Here is a 19,191-nt window from a genome sequence, read left to right as displayed (position 1 = left end):
TGCAAATTTTTTAAGAGAGGAAAAAACCTGCATCGGCAAGCTCCAAGTTTTCATTTGCAATCCTTACAGTCCTCAAAAAAGCTCAGGCAAGCACTTGAGGATAGGTTTACTACAGTTTTAGAAATGTCGATAACCAAATGTATTAGTTATTTCTTTTAAAAAGGGAAATATTTTTCTTTCATTAGGAGATAATTTCCTGGAACAGGAGTAAACCATCATAGCACAAAAAGTACTTGCTACAGGAAGAAAAACGGTAAAAATTATGAACAGAAAACATAAAACCTTCAGAATGTTGGAAATCATGATTTATATTACAATTCCTCTTTGGACACCTTTATTGAAAAATCAACATCTGCATCTCAATGCATGCATTTAAAAGATGGAAAGAACATGGTCCATCTGATATACATAAGCTTAATTATACTGCAGAAGTCATAATATAATACATTTTTATATTTTTAATCAGTAAAATATTGACATTATAATCTCAAATTTACTTCAAAGTGCCAGAATAAAGTTCTCCTTTTTTGTCCTGGTATTAAAGACCTCCTTGGGTATTTGAACAGTTTTGCATTTAAAAAAGAAAATAAGTTTGACAGAAGGTAAATCAGAATTGTCCTTCTGGTCACTTCAAAACTCAAATACTTTTCCAAAATCATGGTTAGTAACTTACTGAAACTGCGACTGTCCACATAAAGGATTTTCTAATTTAGTGATATCTACCACTAAATTCAAGTTTCTTGTTGTCAAGTGGTACCAAAGCTACCAATGTCAAATAGGTGTTTCAAGAGTATTCCCCAAGTTTTTACATGCTCAGTTTTTAAACCTGTTCTTCATCATGTTTGCAAGTATTCCTAAACCATCTCACAGTGGAGACCCATCTGGGACTCATCTCGGAATTGCAGATCAAATTGGTCAGACAAAACCAACTGTTACTTTCTTCCCGATAAAGTTCATGTGGTTGGAAATCTGTTAAGAGCTCAGCCCCTGGGACTGCAAGTTAATGAACAGCATTCCAAGTAGAAAAGGTCATGGAAGCACTCTAGATAAAAGCCATTAAAGGGGTTTCACTGACGAGATAATTGAAAGAAGAGAAGGCATTAAGGTTAAGCATGTGTACATGTAATTATTCTGTCTCTAGCTATGTGCAAATAGCATGTAAACCCCACAGAGATTCTGACAGCCAGACTGCTGGTCTTAAATATAGACCTTCGACAGAAGCTTGTAGAAAAGTCTCCTACTCCTCCGGAGCTCCTGACCTTTGAAGGTGGCAGCTTCCATGTCTCAATAAGTCAGGCTCAGGGAACTGCAGGTTTTTCTCTATGTGAAGATTTGGTTCTTCCTTTAATGCACTGGCTTGAGGTGCTAAGCTGCACATCCCCAGTGGGAGCGGTGGGAAGAGTCTGCCGCGGAATCACGCGATTCCTCCTGTGAAGCCTATTCCCCTACGTCAGCAAAGGCTGACGTCCTTTGCTGTGCTACGAACGGCAGCAGGTGCGTAGAAAAAGTGGTCTCCGCAATTCTACACATGCCGATATTTGAAATTCAGTAGTGTGAGATTTGGCACTAACTGATGAGCTTTGCTTCTTGCAGCTGGGAAATGCCTTCTTCCTTTCTTGCATGCAGGACAAGATTTTACTTCTTTATTAAGATCTAGGGACCAGGGGCCTCACCGAGACAACTGCCAATTTCACAACCTTTGTGAAATCATTTAAAAAAAAAAAAAAAAGCGGTAGACACCTAACAGTGATAAAACCAAGAGATACAAAATCCAGCCACTGCAACTCCAACCTGCTTCTGCACAGGAGCAGCTGGGCCCAAACTGGCCATGGATGCTCCCAGGCTGTTGGTAGGTTCCCCAAAGGAAGTGAACGAGGATCTTTAAGATGGTTTTGCCAAGAAAGCCTAAGGGGAAACTAAGGGAAATCTCATTTCACTGAGATAAAATTGAATGGTTGCAGAGGACACTCCTTATTCAGAGATTCCTTTTTCAAGGTTATTTCCTACATAAAGTAGGAAGCTTTCAGTTAGCCGGGTGTTCTCTAGTTCTTCTGTCTCAGTCTTATAAATTTCTCTGATTCACCTCCTACTACCTGAGGAAGAAACTACTTTGGACCTGGCAGAATAGACTCATCTTGCTTTTATCCTTCTTTCCACATCATTAAGGCTCACTAGTCTGGTGACTCACCCACTCTTTTATTCAGGCAGGGCCTTTTGCTCAGACTTTCCTGGCCTTTCAAGGTGTCCATGCACAGCACAGAAGGGAAAATAAAACAATACCGAACTACATGTTGAGACCTATGAACTTTAGGACATGAGACTGGCTTTTGGGATATGCATCAAAAGAAAGACGTAGCACTTAAAGTAGAAACAAAAGTGGGTTAATGTCAATGCAAAGAGCCTAGCGAAAGCTGTGTCTCCACTTATAAACCTTGCCTAAATCTAAGGAGCAGTGGGAGTTTTTCAAAGAGAGAAATGTTCAGAAGTATTCAGGCTAGTGAGATAAAAGGGACAGACCCAAAGTAAAGGACGGAAACTTCTGCTTTCTCAAATCAACCTGCAGGAAAAGCTAAACATGTCCAATAGTACCGAGCAGAGATAACATTGTCACCATCCAGAAACATGTTTATACATCTCACAAAGCTATTCTTATGTGAAAAGGTATTGGGAAACTTCAGTTTTTCATATGGCCATGAAAAGTCCTGCAGGACACTGTTTAAAAAAGTAAAAATTGCCCGATGCAGAAGGCTGGCACAAATCCCTGTGAAAAGTAACATCAAAGTAAGGAACAGCTGGAGAAACTCTGATGAAGAAAGACCTATATATACAGAGCATCAAAGGATTAGGCTGAATATCACTCTGAAAAGACTTTCAAGATTTAGAGACAGTCAAACTGTCTGACCCTAGTGCTAGGATATTCAGTGCTTTGCCAGTAAGTCTTTCTGACATTTTATCTAACTGACATTATGTACCAGTTTCTCTACAAGTTTAGATCTTTCAGCATCTTGTGAGTTTGGCTACATTCTAGAAGTTGGTGATTTTCGAAGAGCTTTGAGTAGCTGATTAGTTATCGGTGGCTAAAGCAATGCCAGAGGACTAATAAGGAATTAATAGACTAGGTTCTGGTATAAATCCACAGCTTATATGGCCAGTCAATATGCCGTATGACAAAGACGCCAAAGTGCTGATCTGCTCCTGCCGACGGGTTGGTCTGCTCCCAGTGTTCATTTCCTGCCAGGCTTTGCCTGCGTAGCACACTTGATTAATATGAGGTGTTTCAGGTATTTTTCATCTGCAGACAGACAGGTTCTTGCCAGCATAGCTCACATCATTTAATGCATGTCAGAATAGAGGCAGCAGTGGTGGTAGTAGGAGAGGGGGATGGATGGGAGTGTGTGTCTTTGACATTTATCTCTGCTCATATTAAAATCAGAATATGATTTACAAGGCAGTTTTACACATGGCTTTTTCTTACTCCTGCTGGTTTGGTTTAGGAAGGATAGTCCAGAGCAAGAAAGACCCACTGGCCTTTCATGTCATTTCCCAACTACATGAAAGATAAAGGAGCAGAGTTTTGGACGGTAGCGCATTACATATGGAGACTTGATATTAATCCCGTTTCAAATGATACTGATACCAACCAGCCTCTCTTTTCAACTCTAAATGTAAAAAGGCTTCAAACTCTTTTTAGAGCAGACCGTATGCCTTTGCTGATTTGCACAGAAACCCAGCAAGGCATTCATTAGGAGATGGCAGCATATGTGAAATAGTTATTTACTGCTATTATTAAATACTGATATAAAATAAATAAGAAATATCCAGTTTTTCTTCTATGGCTACCCACCATCGAGCATTTAGGAACTACATAAAGACAAACAGGCCATTGCATGTTGTCCTGCAGTCTTAAACACTTTTGCTGATTAATATGAATGCAGGACTGACCATACTTAATTTATAACCGAGGATTTATATCCTTATAAATGACAACAGACAGCCAATCGATAAAGGATGATAATAACACCACATAATATCAAGGGAAATTAGAGTCAATTGCAAGGTTTAAGAAAAAGAGCGTGAAGTCCAAACCTGAGTCTCAGTAGATGGAAGGTTAAGGTGCTATAATAGCTTAAAATGTGCAAATAAACAAACTAATGAATTACAAGCATATTCACAAAAGAGATTCAAATTCTGTGTGCAAACCAATTCTCAGCAGAGATCTGGTCTTTAGTGGAATACAAAACATTAATCCTGGCTGCAAGGAGAAAACTTTAAGGAAAACATTTCAAGGTCTGCTATAAATACTTCTAGAAAGAGGTTGAGTGTGTCTAGACTCCTCTAAACTGTGAGACTTTACATGCCTTAAGACAAAATATAGATAGCTTCCTTCTTTAATTGTTGTGGTTAATTAGTGTTGCATATGAATAATCTTTTCTTAAAGATATCTCTACACCTCAAACTGTACCTAACCATGTTATAATGTACTCCTAGTAACAATTAACAAACAACTACATATTCTTCACTGATTGTAAATTAACCGATGTACTGTAAATCTGCAAGTTTTTAAAATAGTTTAATTGTTTTATGACCAATAAAGTAGAGACCATGTACTGTCCAGTGCTCAGAATCCAGCACGACCCTGCAATTCTGTGAATATATGAAAGCTTTAAGGGCCTGGTACTTAATTATCCTACAGATTTTTATACCAATCTAGAGGTGTAAACATGCCTTACACTGGTTGTAAAAGGTAATTACATAACCTTTTGTTGATGTAATTTATACTCTTCTTAAAGCACTTACCAGAAAGATGTGGAGGAGCTGTAGCATAAAAATCAGGGCTTTAAAGATCATTTTATCTTCCTTTTTGCAAATGTCTGCACCATTCCTGAAATGCTACAAAACACTTTCTCCACAGGCTGTATTTCTCTTCCTGCAGGTTCCTTACAATTTATTCCATATTTCGAAAACAAGGTATTCTGTGATTATCAGAACTAATGCAGCTGGTTTACTCAGCTTTTGTCTCCTACATTGCATATGCGGCATATTGCATATCTTGACCACAAAAAACCCGGTTCCCTGCCATATTCTCTCTGACTCTCCTGGCAGAGTAACCTCAGCCCCTGCTTGTCACACGTTCTATAAATCCATTCCACAGGACCCCAGCTCTCTTCAGCATTTCTATTTATTATTATGCTGCGGCCGACTCTGACCTGCAAGTGTGGTAACGTCATCACGAGGGTCAACAAAAATAGATAATTTTTGAATTCACTCACAGCTTTTTCTACAACAGAGATAGTAGCAGAGTCTCGTCTTGACTCTACCTAGGCATTTGAAATTTGTAGGTGTTTCCTACCCCTAGCTGTCTATCAAATTTGGCTGAAATGACCATTAACTTTACAAGTTGTCAGGTAGGACTACCAGAGAGTGCATCTCCTCCTTAGGAAACTGTGCTATAAACTGTAACTATAAGGGATATATTGGTCCGATTTGCTCACCTCCCTGTAAAGTGTACTCTGTCACAGGTCTGCTGAACGCTCCCAGCCCCGCTCCATTGTAAGATGCCACCTGGATTTCATACTGGGTCCAAATGATCAGGTCTTTCACTAAGCAGTAGTTAATTTCTGCACTGGTGATGTTCTTATACTGGTATTCCCCGGGGAGGCCGGCCAGGCGATACCTACCATATGGGAAGAAAAATTTGCTAGTTAATTAGATGGTATCAATTATAGTAAATATCCTGACTAGCAAAATAGCTTCCTTTGTGAAGAGGCAATATGCAAACTTTTACAGCAGAATTATACAAAGAATAATGAAAAATAATCAGAAAGAACAGACTCCTGATAAGACCGTATCGTGTTTGACTGCTATAGTATTTATAATCTGATCTCACCAAGATTACATGCTCAGGGCTAAACAAAACGGGTATTTTATCCTGTTTTATGGTTGCAGAAAAATTACAGCTTTTTAAATGTGGCTTGTCTAGTAAAAGCTGTGATTTAGTAGAAAAAATAGCCCAGATGTGATTTTTATCAGGGTGCTGCTATAAATCAGCTTGAGAAATGTTTTTTTCTTTCTCCTCTGAAATGTGAAAAAGAAGAGCTCAGAGGGCTCTGACCTTCTAGACTCTCAGGCACTTTTTGTGCCATTTCTGGCTTTCGCCAGGATTTACTTCACAGAATGATTAAAATAAGGATGGAATATAGTTGAGACTGAAGGATTGGTTAAGCATTGGAATTCCAGGAGAAAGGCTGTACCAAATATGGATGAGTGGTAAACATCCTGACAAACTTTCTGCTGAGACATGGGAAGCTGAAACACTGAACATATTTTCCCATGTAAAAACCGTATTGCAGAAAACAGAGCCCCTCCGATGTGCCTCTTTAGGCCAAGAAACTATGGAGAAGAACTGAATTATAGAAAACAAACAAACCTTGCAACTCTGTGAATGTGAATAATACTATTTGTTTTCCTTCCTTTAGGAAAATGGTACACTGGATGCATACAATATGCTAATTCACAAAAAAAATCAGAAAAACAGGCCAAGTAAGGGGCACAAGGCATTACTAGTCCATGAAAAAGACAAACATGGAAACATTTGTATTTTTATTCACCACACAGCTTTTATGCCCTCTTATTCATCTTTTGCTTCACATTAATCACCAAAAGCTTATTGACACAGAACAATTTCATTGACATTTTACAGTCTGATTTTAAATTCATCTAAGTTAAATTGGTGCAATTTCTACGACTAGACAACTTAGTGTATTTCAGCCATAGATTTTGTTCTAAGGTCTTCTTATAAAGAGATCAGTTCTTAATCACTGACAACCCCTCTATTTCCTGCTGAGGAGCTGCTTGCCTGACCGTATTGTGGCATACTTAGTATTTGTAATGCTACACCGGTGTGATTCCATTTATGAAATACAAATGGAAATAAAGAAATATCTGCCCTCAGCTGAGTTTATTGAACGTCTTGATCTTTTTCTACTCTATGCAATATCTACCTTCTTCTTTCTTTTCTCTCCTGTGAAGGGTGTATGCTTCCTGGCAAAGTCAATTCTTTGTGCAGCAATGTTTTGTCTCACACCTAGCAGACAAGGTGTAGAGTGCTCCTGTGATTTAATCTATTATGCTGTTAGCGTGGCAGGCCTCTAAATGCAATACTGCCAGTGAGAAAAAGGGCAGAGGAAGGAGGCCAGTTCAGAAATGTCATGTCTTCATGATTTTTCTCACCATGGACTTTGATGTATACCCCATATGACTTGTGCAGTGCACCTTCACTTTTAAAGATCAGGTGTTCCATCAATTTAGTATCTTGAGCATTGGGTGTCTGGGCTGCATGGTGGTTTTCATTTTGTTATACCCTAATTCTACAGAAATCAGTGCAGGAAGACTTTTCTTCAGCGCACATTGCTGTGACCACACAATTTGTCTTGGAGGAACAGCCTGGTTTGTTACCTGGGACAGTTGTGCTTTTATATGATAGTCTTAAATTCCTGTCGAATAAATGGTTTCTCTGCTCTGTAGTTAAGACAAAGCATGTAGACATCAAAAATGTTCACAGATTGAGCATAATGAATATGATCACTCTCTGTTAAAATGGAAAGAGATGTTACAGCAAGGACAGGGATCAATTATGCTGATAGATGTTGTAGGAAATACTTAAGTTAAACATTATTGAAAACGCTATATGGAGAAAACAGAATGGATTGCCAGAAGTAGGAGGCTATGGGATTGCTGTCTCAAAGGACTTAATGCTGAGACCGGGTAAGACTCATTGGGAATAGTTAAAGAATTAATTCTATCATCAAGCAGACCAGTTTGAAGGGAAGAACTGTACAAGCAACACTTGCACCCTGTGCAAATAGGTACCCAAGTCTCATGACAAGATTCTAGCTATAGACAGAAGTTAAAGCACCTTTTCCCATCTGTCACTGATGACTGGCACAGCTTTCAAACTGAGTCCAGCTCTTAAAACTGCAGGCACTTGCACAAGTGGCTCACCACTGTGACACGCAGATTAACAGACTTCAACTCTGCCTGCGGAGAGAAGGAACTTTCCAGCACTATTTTGGGAGCTCACCAACACTCTTAACATCACAGAAGCATTTCCATCCATGCCAGCAAAAGGAACACAGCATGAACAGGATGTTGGCATTTAAACTGTAGCATTTAGTTATCTTCTAGCAGGTCTGGAGACAGTGTATTAAAAATGTCAGCAGCCTGGCTACAATAGGTTGTAACCATCTCTTGGAAATATGTCAGTGGTGGTGCAATGCTTGGGAGTTTCCCACAAAAACTCTAATTTAGATAATACCTCCCTTACTAAAGGTGCGGCCCTAGCTGGCTGCTAGCACTGTAGGATATATAGGATGCCAAATAAGCAAGTAAGCTGTAGCTGAATTGGGTAGGAGTGAATAACCGAGTCCCAAAAAATTACAAAAGGGAAACGCTCTGCAAAGTCTCTCAATGGGGCAACACCCTTTCCAACACAATAAATCCTGTGTAAGCAGAAAGACTGGATGTATTCAGGATTCCCAGTTACCTGCCTGAATCTGCTTCTCATTAATAAATACAGATGGGGCTGAAAGAATCTTACTCAACCGACTAATTTTCAAAACCAAATCAAGGCCTGCCATGAAGCGTCTGACCTGTCATTCCCCCTCTCCATTTTGTTTGGCACAAAACTGAAGTTTATTGATTCTATTCTTGCTCTTCCATAGTGCAGGAGCCCTGTTGTGTCTTTGATAAATTTAATTAACCTTTCTAGCTGGAAGCTGAAATTGTAATAAGCAAATATACATCTGCAATGCATAGGTTGCACTGTACCAACTTCCCATGTGAACACTTCTAGTACCTGGTGCTTCACTTCACTTTGAAAATGAAAAAAAGCTATCTGGATGTTGAGAGTCTCCACAGAGAGCTAGTCCACTTAGGCATTCGGAGTAGCTAGCAGAAACCCCAGCTCACTGACTCTCTAGTACAGACAGGCTAGAATTTAAGTGCCCGCACCCTTGTGGCCACTTGAACAGAGGTGTTTTCTCATCTGTAATAAACCAGGGCAGCCACAGCATTTGTAAATAATAACTAATATATTTAATGGAATTAAAAATAGTTTTTAATACACTCTTAAGTCACACCATCCTGAGTTCCCTCATGCACACATGGATCTACCTCCAGACTTTCCAGGTTAGGAAATTACTTACCTTAGGATGTACCCATGAAGAACTCCATTATGTTCACTCTCGGGAGGAGGTTGCCATTGGACCATGATAGACTGATTGGTGCGCCCACTGGCCACTATGTTTTTAGGTGGGGCACTGGGGGGCTCCTCAGGTAGCATCAACCTAAGTACAAAAGAATGTGATGGAGATGGGTGTTGAAATAAATGATAGATAACATTTCTATTTCATGTATCCGCTCCATGTGAACCGGTTTCTTTTATCAAAGTCTGATGACTAGAAAGAAACATAACGCTGATCAAACTGCTGAAGACACGCATGAAATAGTTACAACAAATCAACATAATAAGAAATCAGTTAAGCAAGCAACAAGACAGACAGCTGAGGTAACCTTATTCTCTCTGAATCACCCAGGCTGCTACAACTCTTTAAAAAGATTACAAGCCTGAATAAGTTAGAGCTCAGGTCCAGTGTCTGTGACTCCTTCCAAATTGTTTCTTTCAGTATTTTTCATATCAAACTCCTACATTTTGAAAAAGCCATTTAGAGTTCAGCTGTTCTGCAATTCAAGCTCACAGCAAGCTTTGGTTCACAGAAGAAGGGGGATGCGTTTGAAACTAAATTTGATGAAGCCATCCTTCTATGTCGCATCTGGGTGAATTCCAGAAGTGACATTGCAATGATTGGGTGAATGCTGTACTGCTTCTTCCCGGGCTAACCGCTGTGGCTTAGCACAAGAGCAAAAAAATATTTCCAAGATTCTGCTCAACTGATACTTTGGAAATATGAGGGCACCTCTCCCATCACGTGCTGATATCCTGCATAGCCTAATTGCCATTATCACCAATTACTGACAGCTGCAGGGCACTCTCCAGAGGCCTGGGTGATGCTAACTGCTCCGTTCCCCAAGCATTGTGCAAAAGATAACTTTATTTTATTCATTCACAAACAATCTGCAGTTTTTTCCTCCCAATAATTCTAGGTTCTTGTACCTTTAGTACACAGATATTTATTTTTACTGTACCTGCTGGTCTCAGAGCTGTACCGGCCCTTTCCCACCTGGTTAACCGCACACACCCTGAACTGGTAGGTTCGGGCTGGAGTCAGTCCGCTCACAGTGACACCGGTCATCTTTGGGTCAAGATTTGACAGGTGAACCTTCCAGGGAGAATCTGTTGGAATATTTACGTGTGAAAAAAGATGGAAGTGCTTGTTAAAAGCCCTGCAGAAGTGAGAAAACGCCTCTGACTGCTCAGGGCTCTTTGTGCTTGTTTTCCTCAGAGGAACTTTGGGAAGAAGTTTCTTTTCAGCAGAAGAAACCTTCCTGTCAGCCCACACGGTTATGCAGATTGCACATTTGTCTACTGGAAAGTGATGCTGCACATGTCACAGCATAATAAATAAAAACTATATTCATTAACATTTTAATAAAAGAGGAAACAAGCATGATAAAGACAGATGGGCTGTGTATTTCACAACCCATCTGTTTGGCAGGCCATTACAACACCACACCCATGAGCGGCTCCGGTGGAAGGACTGTAATGAAACTCAGTCAGTTTGGAATATCTTCCTACCCAGCTTGCAAGCCAGTGTAGAAGCGTGACTCTCTCTGCCAAATCAGCCCTTTGCTGTAAGACCTGAGAAAGCTTCTGCTGCGGATTCTACACGTCTGCAATTTTTTTTCTAGAGGTAGTACACGGCGTTCGGTCTAATCATTTCCTAGGAAGATTCCCTGGTATAAACAGCCCTGGCAGCACTCTAAAGCCCTCGTTGTCAGTTCACATACTTGACATAGCAAGCTCCGTTGATGCCCAAATTACATTTTCAAGTTTTCAAAGAGGTCAGAAATGAAACATGTTGAAAATTAAATATCCTGACTTCTTTTCTTCATAGCCTGGTGTCACATATTCTCCCCAAAGTCATGACTGAAATAGTCAGGGAGAGGTGACATTTGGTCTGTGTTGCAACAGTACAGCAATGGAATCAACCAATTTAAAGATTTGTGCAGTTTTTAAATAATACCAGCTGTTTTCATGCTCCCCGCTCAAAATTACTAACACTTCTGGAAATTACTGAGGAGCTAGCTGTAGATTTTGGCAACGTATCTCTGCATGTTGCTCATCAGAAGTGCATTGCAGTTCCTGGCAGGTCACCTAGACGTCTGCCTGAAAATGAAGATGAGATGTCCCAAATGTGGAAGGCTGCTAAACTTCACACCAAGACGTAAACCACTAATTTACTGCGTTTCTGGCAGATTCCTTAGCAAGTTTAAGTCCTCTAGGGTGTGATGCCAGTTGGGCTATAAACACTGCATCTTCAAATTACTCAAAACATGTTTATTCCAGTAACGCCTTTCCGAGAACAAAACCTTTTTTAACAGGAAAACTGACAAAGCAGAATACTGGGAATGTTGGAAAGGGACATTTGCACAGCAGTCAAGCTCTGTCCTCATCAGTTGTTGATGATTTATCGACAGTCACTTCAGCTGCAAGATCTCGATGGCAATTCATCTTAGCTGAACTTCTTTTAGAAAGACCTTAGAGGAAGCACACCTATGCTATCTAGAATAGCATTGGTTAGGAGCTTTTTGCACCCTAGTTCCTTCTGAATTTTATCAAGCTTCTATTGAGACTTCACAAACAACTCGTTCACCTCGTTACAGCCAGAGTGCACAATAACAAATCAAGGTAAGCGGAAGTTAAGGTATGGCTGACTTAGTACATTGCCTGAAGCAGCTTCCTGAGGAAAATGGAAGAGCAGACACCAACAAGAGAGTGAAATACCCTTGTATGAGCTACTTGAGTAGTGGTCCATTTCCTAGAGCATTTCATTTGTTTACTGCTAGTGTAAACACCACCTGAGAGTGCTTAACCCAAGCAGCTCAATATAGTGAGCAGTTTGATTCAACAACAGGGCCTATTAATCTCTTCAGCACCTTGGGACTTTGCTCTGTTTATATGCTGCATCTGTAGAATACTTTATTTATTCTTTTTCCTCTCCTGGTGGAAGATAAAAGATCTGGCAGGAAGAGAGATTAAACTGAAAACTAATATAAACGAAGCCTATTCATCTCCTGGGCACTCTGATTCGTAAAGGAAAGTGGTTTGGGGAGGATTTGCTCGCTCATGGAGCAGTGGATACAGTGAGTGTGCAGAGTATCTTTAAAATTTAAATGTCAAGTCTTTTTTTTTTTGACAATCAATAAACTAAACATTTCAAAAGGCTGTTCTCCCTCCTTAAATACACAACAAAACCCAGAATAGTACAGAAGCTTGTTTTACCGTAGAGAAGAGCAATTCTGACATCGGAAACATGCCATAAAATTTTCAACACCGTCTCTCTTCTCCAGGGATGACTGTCACTCGGCTGTCCCAGGAAGCCTGGAGAAGCTCCATGGTGACAAAAGACTTGCCAGGTCAAACTATTAAATAAGCCTCTGTTAGATTGAGCAGACTGTGCTAATCCTTCATTTAACTTAAGCTGCCCAGAATGCACTCTGGGCTTTGCTTGCTTGCTCTTCCACTGTAATTGCTACTGTCTGAAAAACTTCCACGTTTAGCTGTCTATCGTCTTAAGGATATTGGGTATTTTGAATTAACTCTGATTGCCTCTCCAAGTTAATTTATTGGAAATGAAGAACCTCACAGGCTACTCTCTAGTTTACAATGTGATTTTGGGGTTTTTAGAAACTACCTTTGTTCTGTCAAGAATTTTTGGATGCACTTGTGACATGTTTAATAACACTGGTTGCTCACCAAGAGGCATTTCTTCCGTATTTCCCTATCTACCTTAGAATTCATGCACTAATTGCAAATTCCTCAAAAATAATTTCTAATTTGATATTACAGATTAGATCTATTGCAGAAGGCTGATTTTTACAGGTTTGGAGTACATTTCCATCTCCTTCCTTCTCCAAGGGGTTTTGCATAGACGGTAGTATTGGAATTTGCCGTACTGCTAGAGTTTACCGAATTCATCTTTCAAATCTTCATGACAATATGATATTGCAAAAAGTTCAAATAAAAATTAAATGGTTCATCCTTTGTTTGGTAGGACTTCAACAAGGTCTACCAATGACCTGAGAAAAAGTATCTTTTAAGACTATCATATATAGATCAGAGTCACAATCGTAATGAACAACATAGTTTTACTTTGATTTTTGGAAAGATTTATCAATGTGTTCAATTTTTATCCTTTGAATATTCCTACCAAATTCAGTACGACAATTCATAGACTTTAAGTTAAGCATGTGTAGATGCTTTTCACAGGAGCTTTTATTATCTCCTTATTAGCACAATGTGATGAATCTGAGTTATATCATTACATCACACAGCACAGATATCCCAGAATACAATAAAACAAAAATGGGCTTTTATCTTAATTGTACTCAAAAGAATTCTTCAAGTATTAATTCACTTCTTCAGATAAAAGACTATTCAGAATAATTTTTGATTAATCCCTGAAATATAAACCTCTTTGGAATAAAATAAGCGTATCCCCTTCTAATTTCATGAAGATACTTCATTGGAATTCCTAGGTATATCGCAACAAGGGCTAAACAGGTCATGAAACATCCAAAAATTATATTAGTGCAAATGACAGCAATGCATGGTACTATTTATTTGAAAATCCTATTTCAAATGAAGGTTCACATTCCTGGCTCTGTGTGAGCAGGAATACTTAATGACTATGTTTCCCTGGAACTGTGTTTTTCAAATTAGATTATAAATTTGCCCCCAAATGTTTAAGGCCGTATGTCTCAAGTCATCCACAGACACGGTCTGCTGTGAATACTTGTAATTTGAGAATTATTGCATTGTGCCAAATACATTCATTTTAAAAATTAAGTGACTTGGTGACTAGAGTCATTGATATTTCCAGCAATTTATGTGCATGATCTGCCACTGTTTTTTCCTCTAATTAAAATAAGGTTTTTATATCTCTTTCCTGAATTGATATTAATGAAAAGGAGTTCTAATCCATACCAGGTGGAGTGACACACCTCTCCCTAATGCAGCTGGTAATTAGTCCCCTGAAATTTACACTCATTATTTCGAACCCTCTTCAGCTACTTCTCTGAAACAGACACTGTTATTATGTATGCATTTATGGTACGTGTTTCAAAACGTACAATGGATCCTAAAGCTATTAGAAAATTATTCAAAGCAAAACAGCTAAAAAAATGAACAAAACTAGGCTGCATTTTGGCACCTGTAACTGCAAAGCAAAACCCATGTATTAAAACTCCACAGAACTAAGAACAAAGTCTCCTGTGCAGCTTTGCTAACTGGAAAATAAATCATAATTTTGATGTCCCTCCCTAACCTTTACATGTATGAAAGCAAACAGGGATTAGGATGTTAAGCATATTGCACTGCTGCTGAAGTGAAAGACCTACAGACACAAGCAGATGAGCTCATGGAGGGCGTATGCTGACTCCTTGACAGTTCCTCTTTCTGCGGCACAAACAGGACCGACAGAAAACCTGAAAGGAAATTTTCTTTGAAAAGCAAAGAGAGATTCTGCACAGTCATATCAGACAAAACTATACCTACACAAGATCAAATGTCAGCTTTGTTCACAAACATCACTTGCAAAGGGGGGGGAACAAAGGAAAGATGGTGTTTTCCAAAGGAGTAGGAGGTCTGTAGAAACTAAATACTAACCACTCACTACTGAGATCAAAATAGCTCTAAAACCCAAACACTTCAAGAAAACAAAAAACCAGAACAAGACAGTGACAATACACAGACATAGTCAGCTTTCCAAACCAAAGTCACTGTTGACATTGTTCCACTACTCTCTTGGCATCCATAAAGCTAAGCAATAATACATGAAATGAGAGAGAACAGCAAGAGTGGAATATCCAAGGGCTTAGATTCCTCTCTGTCCTACTTCTATGAGTAACCATTTAGACACTGCACATAAAAGCAAAGTAGATAAAGATAAAAACTGAAAGGACAGCAAGATCTAGAATATTTCTGGGAGTTAAGACGCTCAGTTCACAACAGTCATGGTCTGTGTTTGGTTTTTCCAGCTGCAAGCTTGCTGAAGTACATATACCTATGATTTGTGATAATGAGACTCTCAGTGGCAGTTTGCAATGCCATCAGCCAAAATTATTGGATCTATCACAGAGTAAGCAAGGGTTCACAGGATCCTGTGGAGTTCTGAGGGACTGTCTGCATGATTTCTGGAGAACTATTGTTGATTTTTGCTGAGCCTTCTACAAATTTCAGTGAATGAATTACAGCATTTTCAGGATGACGGCACATTTACCCTATTCCTATACTAGAACAACTGCAAAGCATCCTTGCTAGAAAGGCACTTGAAGACCTTTCAAACTTCTCCTGGCACTGAATGAGCTGCCTCCTCTTTTAGTGACTCTTCCCAAACAATGCCGCCCAGTGCAGGACCCAAGCGCATACATTCTGCCAGCTCTGGGCTGCCTCTATGTAAATACAGCTCTAGTATCTTTGCGTCATGTTCCCAGACTGGGAGGTTATTAGCTTGTCTTTGTTAAAGCCACTGGGAAACATGAAAAACAAGGGTAACGACCTTGGGTGAAAGAACAGGTAAGGAAAAAGCAAAAAGGCAGTTACTGGCCTGTAGTCGATTGGAGGGTAAGGAAAGAAAAGTGAAAATAAAAAAGAAGGTGGTGATAAAAAGTTAGAGAAGGGGTGTGAGTGCAGAACACTGAATTTCTTGAGTCATTTGTTACAAAAAGATCAGGAGTCTTTGCTCAAAAAGAACCGTTTTAAGGACAGCAGTCCTGGGCGTGACTTGGAATTTCTGCTAGGATTAGAAAACTGCACTTTGCTTAACAGATGTCAAGCTCATCAGTTCTGGGATCTCCACATCTGAGAAGTTATGCACTCCAGCCTGCAAAGCAAAAGAGTTGTATGTGATCTGAAGCTCAAGTTTCATCTCAAGCTCTCTGTGTGGCAAAATAAAATGCTACTCTCTAGGTAATCAGAAATCAGGACTGTTTCACATTCAGTTATGCAGTGGCTAATTTCCACATGTCAGAAAAAGTGATGCTCTTAATTTTTTCATCAAGAATCAATTGTTAGGCTTGAATTTCCAGCTCCTAGAGTGATAGAGATTAGAAAGTACTGCCAAGGTGACCGATTTCCATATAACCTCATCTTTCCCTCCATTCCTAAAGAGGCATTAGCAGTGTCCCTGAATAACCTTGCAAACTGAGAGCCACAAAGGACTAGACATACAGCACGACAAAACTGTGAGAAGTGGCAATTCACAATGACCAGGTTCGTAACCCATGAAGCTAGATATCTGGATATCTTACAGTTAAGCATTCTCAATCACCTACCTAAAAGAAGGGTGTAAAATGATAACCTGGGGAAAGCGGAGAAAATATATGAACCCATATACAGATAAGATAGTAGCTCCTATTGACATCCAAGTTTGTTCCTCTGACAGACCATTGGTTCCTTAAATTATCATACTGCCTGCATTTTTCAGGTAAAACCGGGGCTCTAAATGCATCAGGATTAGGATGTCTACGAAGCCAGTGGGAAGAAATAAAATATGACTATTGCTATTTATTGCTATTAGCTATTTTGCTAATGTCAGATAGAAGCACTGACGAATGAGCTGTTGTGCCTCAAGTCTAGCTGGCAATGCTGGAGGCGGCACTAAGGCTTTCCTGTATAAAATTCCACCATCTCAGGCCTCTTTTTGTTTAACTCTTTCAGCGTGCAAATAGTTGAGCGCAAAACCCAGGGCTTCCCCTTCCTGCACGCTGTCTCTCATTTAGCAAACAACGTTTTGTTAGCAGCTCTGGTAAAAGGTGAGTCCGAAAGAAGGCTGAATAATTAAGAAGAACATGAGGTTGAAAGACATTTGACTTTACTCACTGTTCTCAGAGAGCTCGACCATGTAGTAGAGAACAGGGCTGTTTCCGTCAAAGGGACGCACCCAGGAGAGCATCACGCTGCGGCTGTATGAGGAATTTAGAGTGGCCAGAAGATTCTGAGGGGAATGAGGCAGCTCGCTGTTAAAGAAACGAGAAAGGGAGAAAACACAGCACAGAAAAGTCAATCTACATTTCATTCAGCTACAGCCTTACAGCAGTTAAAGGCACACAACATCAGACTCATATGATGATAGATATAAAACTACCAGCAGCTATTGTACAATTAAATAAACGAAAGACATCTCTGAATTCTTCACAATTTTATCCTATTTGGAAAAAAAAAAAATTATGCTGAAAGTCCCAAGGCTAATGCTTAGAACAGCTAATGGAAATGTTGCTAAATGTGGAAAAAAGCCAATTTTCACACTGTTTTTGATTAAGACAAGTTGGTCAATAAATTCCCTCTCTCACTTTTTTCCCCTTCTTACGATGATGTCCTAGCAATGTGACAGCAGTAATACATATGAACAGTAGAACACATGGGAGATATGATTTAACATGGAATTTTTCATACTCAAGGAAGCAGAAGACATTGACACTACCCATATAGAGCTACCAATCAAAATTACCACATGTATTCTTAGGCTACAGAACAGCTTGATTTACTTGCGGATTCAGGCTTATCTTGTCATGGGTAGAATCTTTCCTTCCTATAATAAGGATTTTTTTTGAAGCACCCAACTAGAAAACATAGTGAAAATGCTTGCAGAAATCCCATGGAAATACAAAATGAAACATTAAAAAAACAAACAAACAAAACAAAACAGCAGCTCAATTAAAAAGTGTAATTTCTCCACGTAAAGGCAATTTGTGGAAAAACATTTCATTTGTACTCATTGGCTGAAAGGCAGAGGCTGCATGGTGCAGTGAGAAAACTAAATTCTGCTACATCCCTTAAATGCTGATCTGTATTAAGTGATAAGAGCCCTTCAGCCATTATATTTGAGCCTGATTTCTGCTCCTTATCATCCTGGTTCCTAAGGAGGACGAGGACCTCAGACTGTGAAGGAAAAGCAAGGAGGACCAGTTTTCACCCCTTCGATCTACCGCTCCTCCCCGGGAAGGCGGAGGGTAACCCTCCCTCAGCATGCACCACCGCTAATCTGCTCTGACCAGAGCAGAAAGCCACAAGGGTACTTCACATGCTTAATTTAAAAATGTAGTAATTTCTGGTTGTAATATATCATGCTACTGAAGGCTTACAGTTATTTAAAAACCGCAACTCCTTAGCCACTCGCAAAAGTAAATACAGACTCTGGCTTTAAGCCAGAACAAGAAATATGTCTGGGATTTGGGTTTCTATTGGAAGATTGAGGAGCATATGAAGAGCCAGACAATAGTTTTATTATTTTTCTCTTAAAACTGTGTATGGTTTTGTTTACATGTTTATGATGGCTACATGCTGTGGAGTAAACATCAAAAAAATGGTTGCTGGAAGAACCAAGGAGTGGCAAGAAAACCACACAGATAATGAGACAACACAAGTGGAAGACGCTCACCTGCCCATGTCTCTGTAGGCTAGAAGGGTTGATGCTTCCCAAGGCTAAACCTGAGACTCAATGTCTCATCTCATTGGACTTTAAACGCCTAACCAAATTAGCAGCATGTCACCCCAGGCTCTTTCCATAGTAAACATGGAATGACACCTCAGGGTGTGATTCAGATCTTAACTTCACTAAAACACTTGCTCAGGATGCCTTGATTATGAGGAGTTTAGGCTGACTATGTTCTCACTTAGGTCTGGGCATGTACCAACCAAGCACCAGACTTCTGATGCACAGTCAGCTAAGAGACGGTCACTTTTAGGCTAGAAGAAACAACAGGCACAGGAAGGAATACGTATGGGTCCAACAGAAGCAGATTTTGAACACAGCACTGCAAAATTGTGGATAAACGAGTTTAGGGAAGAGGGGGACCTGGAAACAAAGCAGGAGGGCAGCCGGCCTGCAAGACAAAATGGCAGGATAAGCCTGTGATTTGGAAAGTGTGGAGTGGGAGTTTAAGATATGGCCATTTACCCAGGGATTACAGGAGCGTGCTACTTAATTTTGAATGAAACATTAAATTATAATA

The 19,191-nt window shown here is 39.7% G+C and overlaps 1 protein-coding gene across 1 annotated transcript in view; it reads right to left on the bottom strand.

Moving 5' to 3' along the window:
• Positions 1–19,191, bottom strand: part of SDK1 (sidekick cell adhesion molecule 1) — a 419,426-nt gene that overhangs the window by 112,735 nt on the left and 287,500 nt on the right. The window contains exons 14-17 of the mRNA XM_075165332.1: positions 17,060–17,196; positions 10,204–10,351; positions 9,204–9,344; positions 5,493–5,674 (exon numbers count right to left, since the gene is read on the bottom strand). Coding sequence (XP_075021433.1) covers positions 5,493–5,674; positions 9,204–9,344; positions 10,204–10,351; positions 17,060–17,196 — 608 coding nt within the window. The remainder of the gene's footprint in view (positions 1–5,492; positions 5,675–9,203; positions 9,345–10,203; positions 10,352–17,059; positions 17,197–19,191) is intronic.

This window comes from Calonectris borealis, chromosome 16 (genome assembly GCF_964195595.1).
Source record: "Calonectris borealis chromosome 16, bCalBor7.hap1.2, whole genome shotgun sequence".
In the NCBI taxonomy this organism is placed as follows: Eukaryota; Metazoa; Chordata; class Aves; order Procellariiformes; family Procellariidae; genus Calonectris; species Calonectris borealis.
The sequence above is the reverse complement of the archived record's forward strand: the minus strand, read 5'-3'. Positions and strand labels throughout refer to the sequence as shown.